Genomic DNA, 12,417 nt, shown 5'->3' with positions numbered 1-12,417 from the left:
GCACAACAGCAGCAGAATGAGTAAATGGCAAGAAGAAGAATCATCATCTCTGGAATCACTTCCAGTGTACGTGACGAGTGAACGGTGGAATATTGTGTTGTGGGAAGAACTGGGTGATGGACAATTGCTCGATGCAAGAGTAGGAACTTACCAGCACGACCCGAGATCGTTCAGAAGACAGTGAGGGTTAGGAAATAACATGAACACATACCTGATTGTGGTTCTGGAGCCTTCCAGCGAGAAGTTGTGCTTCTTTGCTTTGTTGTTTGGTGTTTGGGGAATGATCGTGTTGTAAGGATGAGCCACGAAAGAGGCCCACTTCATGCACGCAGCAGTCTTGAAGGCGAAGCCTTTCGGACCAAGTTGTCGATCAATATTCGGTAGAGCTCTGAAAAGAGAAGGAATGCCAAAGAAGAGGAAGAAGGAAGCGTTTGAAGGCGAGGTTGATTGGATTAAATAGTTGCCCTCTGTCTGGCCCCTGGACCAGCCATCCAAGTGAACGCAGATGAAAGGATAGTAGAAGGAATGATGAACGCGTCGTTAACGTTCTGCAGACGACTCTGCGTTTCGTTTTACGATGACCGAACGTGATGTTTCCAGTTGTCCTGGCGTCGTTGGATGATGGTCAAGTAGGTTCACACTGCCATCCACGTACCGATGTGACCAAGCTCGGCGTCGGCGAGCACATCTCGTCTCTGATCGACGACGTATGACCCCAGGCGTGTTTATCTGGACTTGCTTTGATCAAGTGACACTTTCCTTCTGTCCTGGCCCTTCCTGTGACGCAACACCCATCCCCTCGGCGACAATGGACGCGATGTATACGCCCAAAACGGAGTACCCTGTAGACACCCCCGAGGGCTATATCGCCAAAATCTATAGTGCTTCGTGTTCAGGGGAGGTAGGCGAGTCGATTCGTCTTTGACCGAGCGGGATCGGGCCAGTGGTTGGCTAGTTATAGCTGTTTGAAAATAGGGGGGACTTGCGTGCCTCAGCCCCAATTGCCTCCAACCCCTCTCCCCCTCTCCCGACAACCAGGAAGGCCAGGACCAGAACCAGAACCAGGACCACCGTGATAGCTCCCCGCTGATGTCGTTGCACCTTCCTTCCCGAACAATCAATTTCGTTCTGTCGATGTTTTAAAGTAATCGTCGTTTTCTTAATCTTATTATAAACCGAGTAGTATACTGGGTTCACAAGAACACGTTACTACTATACCAGACATTAAATTATATACCCCGGAAGTGTAATAGCAACAACTTTAAAGATGGCAGATCTGGTAGTCGTGACCAGGCTATAGGTAGATTCCTGCATCGATGTTTCCTTGGGTCATGGAGTGTGTGACAATCCTATATCTTTGGCTTAGGATTGGTATCCGAGTCTCTGATTAACGTCACAGCTACTCGTATATCAAGAGATGGTACCTCACTCGATATGCCTGCTGTCCCTTGACCGCCAAGTGAAGATAGCATAATAAAGATATACTTCTCACCATGCAACATCAACAGGAGATGCACAATTTGGTGCTTGTGCTGGCACTTGCCGATAACACCCGGAGATGCTCCTGAGTGATCTCCCTCGCCAACTTCACATCAACTGCTTGGCACTCCTCGATAATGATGTGTAATCCCTGAAGAGCACCCAAAAGGGGCTATCTTTGGTGCAAGAGAGTGTGAGGAAGAACAGCATAGGCTACTGGAAGTCCCCAGGAGAGCCTAGCCTACCATTTGGATAGGATACGGCTTAATGAAGCGAGCCATCACTCTTTCCGACGGCATGGTACTATGGTATAAACGTCGACTATAGAGAAGGCCAAGACTGATTGTGGCTGAATCGCCATTAAGTCTGCCTCCCTGATGAATAATCCCTTGTACTTGCTCGATAGGCTGACTAAGGCGCGTGCAACGTTTTCCCTAAATTGGAGTCCTCCGGTAGATCTGATTGGGCCCAGTCGACGAGGATCATCCAAGGACCGGGATGATAATGCGAATCCTTCCAGCCCACTGTCAATTCCCTACACGATCATATCCAGTATTCGTCGTGAGCCCATTGCAATGCGAGATGGTCAAAGAACACCAATGCTCCGTGGTCCATGGGCACGATGAGCGACCTGTGGTGGGTCAGTCGTCGGACTGAGATCGTAGTAACAACAGCCTGGCTTTGAAGATGGCAGCGACGTGCAAGGCCCTCCCCCGTCTTGAAATGATACAGCTTCCTGTTGAAAAGACTCTCAAAATCCACTGCGCAAGTTCTTTCATTGGCACGGCCAGTTGCAGATTCTAGGGGTTGTCGCTTGGAGGTACTGCCGGTTCTATTTTTCACATGGACACGTTAAGTCTCCAAAACTGAAGGATCTGGTACCAAGATCTGTTTCGCCAATACCGACTGAGATATTGCTGACAGTTCCGAAGAAAAATGAGAGATTGTTTCACCGTTGCCAACTTCCAACTTCCAAAAGAATCATGAGGACTGTGTTGCGAATCACCTGTCGAGAGATGATCCCAGTAGTTGGTGCACGACTTAGTAGAACTACTATGAATGCGCGTCTCAGTGTAAGTGTGTGTGTGTGTGTGTGTGTGTGGCTAAAAATAGAAGGTCGGAAAGCAGGCCGGCCACCCTGGCAGCATGGATGCTACGGTAAGGCACACTGGTAGCCTGGGTGGGGGTTAGTTGGGGGCTGCTGCGGGATGCCATGTGGGTATTGTGCGAGTGGTTCTTGACGATAAAGCGATGCTGGCTGGAGATTGTATCAGCCTACTTCGAACCAGCCTATGGTGTAGAAGGATTCAATAGGCTCACCCACTGCGTGGCCGTGAAAACTCGGCGGTATGCTCTTGTCCAATCACTCTCTTCTTGCAATTAACCAGTCGCATGACCGCGCAGTCAAATAGAAAGCTGTAGTAGTATCTGTAGGTAAGATTGACAAAGTCACATCATATACCCCTGTGTTCCGATCCTGGGAAATGAAGTCGTACATAGAATGCGTCTGGATTCTTTCCTTTATTGAACAAAACCAACCAAATTAGTTCTTCTGGACGTCGACTCCGTTGTGGGGTATGGTCATCATCGTGGAGGTGGTATGGCTTAGCTAAGATGCAGCACTGTTGGTTTCCTTCCTTTTTGGACATACGACTGATGACCCTGTTCGTGGATACTGACGGAGGGCTTCCCGCGCAATCCCAGCCGGCCACCGGTCTCTCCATCAGATCTTTGGGGCCTTGGCAAGACCGGACATCTAGGACTAGAAGTCTCGATATGGCTTACTACCCAACAACAATATATCATTAGAGCTGGTCTACATTCAGGGTATGAGTGTCTACGCTCCGTTGAGTTCGATCAAAGCTCGCTGCACAGTAGAGACGTACAACAAAGGACTTAGGAGGACATTGGTATGCGTGGTCTAGAAATGGAATGATAAGACGGTAGCGTGGCAGTACCTGGCGGTTGGCTCCAGTTGGATACCTACCTACCTGCCTGCTACCTACGCTCCATAAGAAAGAAGGCTGTTGATCCTTTCCCGCTCAACTGCTGGGCCGCAGGGCCGGTGTACGCACCTAGCACCTAGGCAGCTACACCATAAAAGAGGAGCAGAGTGCGTACGTAAAGAGAGAGAAAGAAAAGAAAGGCATCCCACTTTGGTGAAGGCCAAGACCGAGCCGAACCCAAGAGAAAGCATGTCGCAACATTGAAGAAGGATTGGATTGTAATCGGGTTTAGAACCAGAAACAGATCGTGTCCGACTTTGAGACTTGCCCAGGATAAGTATTCTGGTCCGGTTGGGAGAGATCCACGTGGAATCTTGCGCATTGGAGGGTTGCAACCAAACAATGGTGGCTTATTTGCATGAAGAAAAGTCTCACCTTCCATCCATGGAAGTGAGGTATGTTGGTTGCGCTTTCTGCTTATGCAGATGCATTGGTAAGCTGGGGGCCCCTTCTGGAACAGCTACCACTTGCAGGAAGGAACGCAGGAACACTGGCAGATGGCTCAAGATAAGAAATAAAGGACGAAGTTGACTGGACAAGCCAGATGCTGTAGCACCGCGTGCCATTGCTTACTTACCTCCTACCTACACGCTTCATGTTTGGATCTTGCAGCAGGGCTTAGTGAGCAAATGCAAACGACCTACCTGAATTTCAGAAACCGATCCCTTTCCCACGATTCGGCAATCAATCAATGCTTGCAGGTGCAGGTGCAAATGCAATGCGTTTCGGCCCATATTTTTGGTTACTACCCACCACCAACCGACGTTCTTCCAAGATTGTTCCATGAAGGAACACTTCTACCCTCCGAATATGGGCAAAAATAGCCGAATATACTTGGATCTCTCAGTTTTGGTGCTCTCTTCGACACCGACTCCCTCGTAAGGTTTCTCGAGGTGTTGAGCTCAATTGTAAGTCTTGATCATGCTGCCTGCGGTGCTGGGCCGCACGCGCGCGTTTGAGCCGCGCACTTACACCCACATACCTCAACGGCTGCCTGACTTCGATATCCGAATTGCCCGGTAGTGTTGACATCCAAAGAAGGCCAAGGCGTGGACTTGCTGATGTGGCATATGTTGCAGGGCTACTATTGCCCTACATCATTCAGAACTCCCATGTCCCAGAGGCACCCGCCCCCGATTGTGCCGCGGAGGATCAATACCACTTATAACGGGCCCAGGGCGCAGTTTCCACCAACCTCAGCCCCCACGCATGGGTATCGAAGCTTCAGGGGATAGCGGCACATGCTTATATGAAATCACTCTCAGCCATCACCACTCACTTTGCATGCAACGAATAGTAAAGACCATGTCCCAGATGGTCCCTGCTGGAGGATGTCCCTGGCCACTGGCGAACGAACGGCACAGTCGGTGACCGTGGAGAATGACACCATCTACGCCAACCAACCTGGCTGCTGGGTCTTGTTCCTATGGTGTGTGACTCCTTCCCGGTGGTCAATCATATACCAAAGCTTGCATCATACGTAGTGCTCTCTGCGCCGTGTTAGTCAACGTCCAGGCGAAGCCGGCTGGGCCGCAGAGTCCTATCGGCCTCTCTTGGCAAAATGCGATCACGAAAAATGGGCATGTCCTATTATAGGAACACGCCATAGGGCTGAGCCCATGCCTTCAGATACTGCCATGAATGCCTGCTATCCACGTGTTGACCCGGAGTGGCGAGATTCTAGTAGGTTGCTGGTTGGGTCTTCAACGAGCGAGTATATAAAATAGACGGGATCATCGCATGGTTTTTTTATATGCACTCCTCATCAAACAGCTCCTTGTATCTCAACCACTACTTCCACAACCCCCTTCAGCTACCCTCTCTCCCTTACACACAAGAGAAAGTCGTGCAAAGTGGCTATTTGGCCAAGCAGCAAAAAAGACGATCTACTGAAGACGAAACCCGAGTCTTCAACGAGCAAGATAGCATCTTGATACAGTCTCATCACATACTGGTCGTTCTGATCCAGAGCCAGACAGCGAGACACAATCAACTGCCTGAGAATACCATCTTCAAGTCCTCGGGCCTTCACACAACTACCTTTCAACACCAAACATCCCACATCTTCTTCCAACATGCCTGGTTCCGACTCAGAAGACCAGACTTCAGGAAGCGGTGGCTCAAGCCCTGCCGATAGCACCGGCAGCCAGGATGAGACCCAAAGGGGACGTAGCCGCAGTGGCTACAACTGAGTGGACGGCATCTTCTACTCGAACTTGATCGAATTCATTAGACCCAAGCTACACCCATCAGCAGCTTCGCAATTCAGTCAATATTTGGGAAAGGGTTTTGATATGGCAAATGTGCGGGAGGGGTAGTGTACACTATATCCGGGCAGGGTTTTGTTTTTGGTGTATTTGGGGTGGGCGCGACTTCTCTTTTTTGTTGTATTTTGTTTCACTGCTCCCTCGAGCCCACATAGACGGGTGAGAGCATAAGTCTCGAGACTTCCGGGCGCCAATAGAAGTTTGCACTGCTATATTACCCTTTAGTCTATCTTAAACATGGTGAAAGCGTTCTCTGGGCTTTGGTGAGAGGTTCTTCCCGCTGTTCCTCGCCCCTGTCTCTTCTGTCAAAAAGTTCTCCCTTCGTTGGAGACTGCCATAAGATCTCCGGGGAGTAAGTAAGCGAGGGTAGACGGACACTAAGTTAGCCTGCCCTCTTTATGACTTCTAATGTCTAGAAAGGCGTGCTCTAGCGTAATATGCAATAAGATATCAGTCCACCAAGTAAGAGCGATAAAGCCGGCAGTCCTCCCCGGACACCGGAGTGAGTCAAAGGCCGATTATAGTATCCCCTTTACTCCACCTAACTCCGGGCTGGTAGATGTCCAAGTGAGCTGATCGCGGGATTCGCGGAATAGGGTGGGTAGCATATCTCCCCGATACCGCCAAGCTTCGTTGCGTCTTGGACCGCGCGTCTACCTCTCGCAATAGATTCCATGGATTGAAAGCGTCATCCATGTTTTCAAAAAGAGATATCCTTGCAGCTGCAGCATGCGGTCTTGTTTGCTTCTCTGGGGACAGTTTCTCATTCGCTACCGCTTCCCCGATGGTGAGATCCTAGCAAACAACCCGATGTGACTCAACCCCTGGGTCTTCGCGAACTATTCTCGAAGCTCGATGCATGATGGGGCCTTCTTCGGCAATAAATTGGGAATGACGTGCTTCAGTAGTAGGTTGAGCGGCGATCATATGTCAGATTGCAAACATGCATAACAGTGCATTGCTTCTTTGTTGCAGCAGCGGTACTAACCTCACTCATCGCACATTGGACAGGGAGAAAGCTCCGACGACGCCCATAACTACTTAACTAAATTTACATTGCCTCTTCTCCTCACCTGACCGCTCACCTTGGCGCCGAGGGGAGCCCGTCTCTTGATGCCTAACAGGTAGAGGTTCCGTGGCAGCATGATCTTCTACAGGAGTTGGGCTGCAATACATGGCAAATCTCTGGGGGCCCTGGACCCATCGCAGCGGTTGGTAGCACGGGTACGTAAGGATGACCCAGGGTTACATATAGGTTGAGGAAACCATCATATTACAAGAAGACTGACAGGACTGACGGGCATAAGCCACACTGACCGTTACCTGAGAACTGATATGGCTCTGCCTGAAGCCAGCCGGCCAAATTGAATGAATGCGTTGGCGATATCCGGGGAAAGCAAGCATTAAAAGGGGCCGGCGGGGTTTTGGGAGTATTTCTTTTGCTTTCCCCTGAATATCCCAGCCCGGACGACTCCTGTCTTGTGAGACGTGTCACGCAGCTCTGGCGAAGCGATTGTTACTTCAAGAGCTCAGTGGAATGTTACTATATGACTCGTCGTCTCCTGGCAAGTTGTTTTGATTTACCTCCAGTGGAGGTAAGAGAGAGTGCAACCCGCCGAAGGTATTCTCCTGGAATCACACGTACCAAGTACTTTGAGGAAGAGAAACGTCCCGGATGTATTCTATGCTAATAGCTTGCTGCTTAACGTTACATGAAGGTGCAATATTTTCTTGAGTATACCCCCGACAAAGAAACAAATGGCCCTCCTGAATACTGTTACATACCTGCGTCCGTTTGCTTATTGGTATGGTAATGACGCGCGCCACCTAGTTTTGGTTCTAGTAGAAAATGCTGACAAAAGCCGACTGAGACGTTCCTTTACCAAAGCCCCTGTTACCCTATCCGTTCAATTTTGGGAACGATCCACCGAAAACCATTACACCGTAGGCTTGATGACTGTAAGGTAGGCTAAACTTTGTCAATAGTACCACTCACCCTCCTCCGGTTCCTCTGGGTAACTTGCCAGCTCTGAGTGTTGATAAGGCGGTGACAAGTGGACGGGAGCTGAACAGAGAAGGTATGGAATAGATGTCTTCGGCATTTTAGCGGGCCTGGGTGCATCGAGATAAGTAGGCGCTGTGAACGTTTGCCACTTGGAAGCGAAGTATAAATCGGGGCGATGGTGTTCTGGGAGTCGGTCGATGCGCTGAAGGACTGCGTCATGCCGCAGCCGTCGCATCGGAGGCTCTCGTTGGCGGTAAGGCTTTCGACCTTCTCGTTGGCTCGGCGACAGTGGCAGACCCAGCAACAGGGGCCCTGCTTGCGGTGTATGACGCGCCCGGGTTGGTAGAGACCAATTCTGATGCCGCAATCGATGCAGACCCGCCGCAGCGTGTCCTCCGGGTGTCCGACCACGTCCATCCGCTGGACCTTGCCGGCCTGGTTGACCTCGAACTCGAAGGGATCCTTCAGGGTCATGCAGTTATAGCAGGCGAACTTGTCGTCTCGACAGTCTCGCTCGGCGTTTAGAAGACAGACATAGTCGGGATAGGGGGTGTTGGCGGTGGGCTGCGTCGTCTGGGCCTGATCGGGTTCATCGATTGGCCCGGCGCTTTTACGAGCTTTCTGCTGCTTTGCAGGTGGCTTAGGTACATATGTAACCCCTTTAGCCATCTCGTGGGAGTCTTGTGGAGTCGGGTTGGAGGAAAGAAGATATTAAGTATATCAATATGTATATTAAGTGGATTTGCTTGGGCTCCGTGGAGGTGGGAGGTGGAAGAGTAGATGGAAGTGACACCCTAAATTCCAGTATGAGCCACTGCTCGGCGTGTCTCCTGGGTTGTGGATGGTCCGATACTTGAGGGTTGAAGTGATGTAAGTCATAGGTAAGAAAGATGCGTGGCCATCGTGACTATATATGTGAGAGCGAAGGGTCAATAAAAATAAACGGCAAGCGAATCGAGGTATCGTGGTGCCATTGACGTGGCACGCTCCCCATCCGGTTCACACTTCGTCCCGTCCCCATCAAGTCTTTCAAGGCTGCACCCTGGTCTCAGTGTGGCCACTCGAGAATGGGCTACTACTACGATTGCAACCTTGTTGCGAAATCGTGAGTTCTGCCACACCGGTCCGTTCCCTTCCTTCGGGTCGACACAATGGTCTGCTGCAGAGTGCAGTCGTTTTGGACCAGCTCCAACCCAATAACGACCCCCTGACCTCTTGCAGGGCGGCTCGTAGCGGGGAATCTGCGATGCCCTTATGTCGTTGCCGCTGTAGTAAGCCAGCCGCAGGTCATCATAAGTCGATGATCCATCGTTGATCGCCAAGTACTGCCCGAAAGCCAGACTTCAAGGTTCACCAGACCTGTCTTCAAGGTCGAGGAGATCTGGATACCGAGCAATAGCAAGTTCGCCATATACATCTTGCATCGCTTCTGCATTAGGTGTACGAGATCCGGAACGTGGCCGCGAGCCCCGGGGAAGTATGGGACTTGCCGAGAAAGCATGTAGACATATATTAATTTGCAGAGATGACACAGAACAGTGCAGTCTTGTGGCCGGAAGTGGTGAAGTACCAGCACCTACTTACCCTCTCTCTAATGTTGCTAAAAACAGCTGCCGAGGTTTATAGCAAACGCCAATGGGGTCCTTAATCCCAAGTGCGTTCAAATACCTTGTCCGAACGGTCTGGGGACCGCGAGAGTTGACACATCAACCAGATGAACGCTGCAAGATTCAGCCGTGTACGACATCTGGTCGAACCAAGCTGCGAACAGAACAGGCTGCTTGAGCGGGTCAACGTCTATGTCACACATGCATCCATCCCTCAGCATGGCCGCCATATCGGTCTACTTCCTATATGTATATCGTATGTACCTCCTTTTCGTACACGTGCATGCATATTTGCCATTGCCATCCCTGCTGCTTGCCGTGAAGTGACCCATCCACGATGGTCGATGCTGCACTGCCAGGGCCATCTATTCGAATCACCTTTCCAGCCCCAAAAGAAGAAATCCCACTCTAGCCAATGCCACCTACTGTAGAGGGCAATTATATCGTCTCCGCGGTTCTTCTAAGGCGTCCAATCATACGTTGGGCAGCCAACGTCGAGAACGGACGCGGTGCTTCCCGTTTCGAGCCCAACGAACAACTACCCCGCCGTAGTGAGGCCGAGGCAGTGGTTACCTCGACGTTGAACCCTGATAGACATCAGTGGCTTCATTCCAGAATGCCTCAGAGAATTGGTCATCACAGCCCCCAAAGGACACTCGACTTGCTGCACGAGAGTACATCAGAATGTGTTTGTTACACGGCAAGGATGACGGCCTGTGGCCGCAGCGGGCCAATATGTCTGGCTGGGATATTCTCCTCGTTGGTATGGATGCTGGGATGTCTTTGAGATTAGCTGGCTTGGTATCAGACATACAGACAGCTGCCAGATCAATTAATAAACCAACCCGTCTGTTTCTAGGTATAACGAAGCACCGCGATCCTCGTATCGTGAGGCTCATTGGATCCTATATCATGCAGCTCTTGGCGGGCTTTCCCAGGCTAGGTAGATGGCTGTCTGGCACGATTTCTGCACGGATCGAAGACGTGTTTTGATTACCACTTATAGGCAGGGATGGAAGCGGGCTAGAATAGGCAGCGAGCACTACCGCACTCTCCAAATAACATGCAACATTCGGCACCGAGGTGGTAGCTCACCCAAGGTCGATGATGGCGTGCGAAGGACATCATCGTGACCTCAAACACACATTCCTGCCGCTTTTATGCTGGAATGACGATGGACGACACTGGATCCTATACGGGGTCGCGCTTACCCGCCCAATGATCATCGCTGCCAAACCAGGTAACCCGGCTGCTTCGTGCCCCGTGGCTTGAGCACCGCATCTCCTAGGATGTGGGCTGCCGAGAAACTATTGGGCTGGAGCAGGTCGCCACTATCACCTTTGGCCATGACCTTTTCGGTGCATCGTCATGGAAAATCATCGAAAAGACAGGACCTATTTCAGATCAGCATCAGGAGTGAGTGGCTTGCTTGCCCGCGTTACACCCATCCAAAGAGAGGCGGGCTTTGCCTGGGGTAGAACACTGTGAACAGATGAAGGTGGGAGGTGTTGACACTCGGAACTCGGTTCTGTACCCTACTGGTTTCTTCCCGATGGATACCTACCTACCATAACCGCCCCGGGTAGTAGGCCGTGGCTAGGGAGGGGAAAGATTCCAGCGTCTAACCGCTAACAAAGGACCTGACCAGGGCTCTTCTGGGGATGACTTATGCGAGTATCTGACGATGTTTGAGATACACGCAACGCTGGGAACGATGGGCTAATCTCCTCAGTGATCTTGGCGTCCTGTGTGATGGCGATTATGCCAACATGCTACAACCGAAATGCGATCACAAACATGGGTCCGCACTAGATCCCCTTCACGTGAAGCGGAATGTTGCATCGAGGAAACGATGCAAGATGTCCACCCAGATCGACCAGTCAGTTCTGCACTATGTACTTCCTCGCATATAACAGCAAAGCCCAACGATGCCCAGTCTAGAAAAAACATCATGGTCCCAAAAACGGCCAGGTGCATTCGCGCTACTATCTCGCAATCTGCTGACAGTGTCGCTGCTATTATTCTCGGCGCCGGCTACTTGCGATGGCAGTTTCGATCCGTTTGGGTAAATTGTCCACATGGTTGAATTAGGTATGGACTGACCTGCTGACCCGTGCCTTCTCGAGTTGCTTGAGATGCTCTCATTTCACTTTTATCATGACACATACTCGCGACATGTATACATGTATGCAGTTTTGATGACTTCCATCAAACAACAGTCTGGACTTCACTGCACAATGACGGCGGAAATCCGTACTCGAATGCCTGTTTCCTAATTAATCCCCTACTTACTGATCTACATCGTATACAATCGGAATCTGAAATTACATTGCAGGGAGTCCTCGCTCTCGTATGGCCTGCATGTGTTTGCACGTCCTGTCTGGTGTATCTAGCTTTGTGTGACATGTAACCCCCTGCCTTGCCCGGGCCAAATCGTGTTGCGGCTTTGAGCTGGCACCCATAAAAGGAAAACGAACGAGAACGCATATCGTTGTGTGGCGTATTGGCTGCCCACTACTGCAGTCTTCCCGCCTGCCTAGGTACACTTTAATATCCTTATTGTTCACATCTTCCTCGGGCATTTCATTGCCACTAGGCCGCCGTTTCCCCGTATCTATGAACAAACAAATCACCAACCAAAGCCATAAAGGGGAAACAAGGGAGCGGGGGATAAGAATACAGCTGCGAGCCGTCGTAAGGAGTGTTGGTGGCGTTTCCAGTCATTTCGATTGTTACCTCGCTTGTGGTAGTCACCAACCCCCGGAGACTGTAACACAGCATTTAATGAGAGTAACCTGCAGGCAATGCAAGCCTCAGATACGAGGTCCTCTCGAAGAGGCTTGTTTTCTATCGCTCATTATGTGTCCAGTATTGTCCCGGTTGTTGATGCCGTCTTCTACCAACGCCGATACGACATGCCTTTGCCAGAATGAAAACATAAAGAGCCACCAACGAGAGCCTCCAATACCCTGTACTGAACATGTTGTCCAATTGAAAAGAAAACTTTATAACGCAGGAAACCAAACATGACGAAGAGTTGCAGGTGGTAAGCC

At 50.6% G+C, this 12,417-nt stretch overlaps 1 protein-coding gene across 1 annotated transcript; it reads right to left on the bottom strand.

Annotated features, from left to right (window-relative positions):
- Positions 1–7,721: 7,721 nt before the first annotated feature.
- PG997_009866 (uncharacterized protein) lies at positions 7,722–8,426 on the bottom strand (the record flags this gene model as incomplete). Its single annotated transcript, XM_066814181.1, has 1 exon — positions 7,722–8,426. The coding sequence occupies one exon, from the start codon at positions 8,424–8,426 to the stop codon at positions 7,722–7,724; it is 705 nt and encodes a 234-aa protein (XP_066666143.1).
- Positions 8,427–12,417: the final 3,991 nt, after the last annotated feature.

Source organism: Apiospora hydei, assembly GCF_038363865.1.
Source record: "Apiospora hydei strain CBS 114990 chromosome Unknown utg000007l_segment0_segment0, whole genome shotgun sequence".
Classification (NCBI taxonomy): Eukaryota; Fungi; Ascomycota; class Sordariomycetes; order Amphisphaeriales; family Apiosporaceae; genus Apiospora; species Apiospora hydei.
This window is presented reverse-complemented; position numbering and strand designations above follow the sequence as displayed.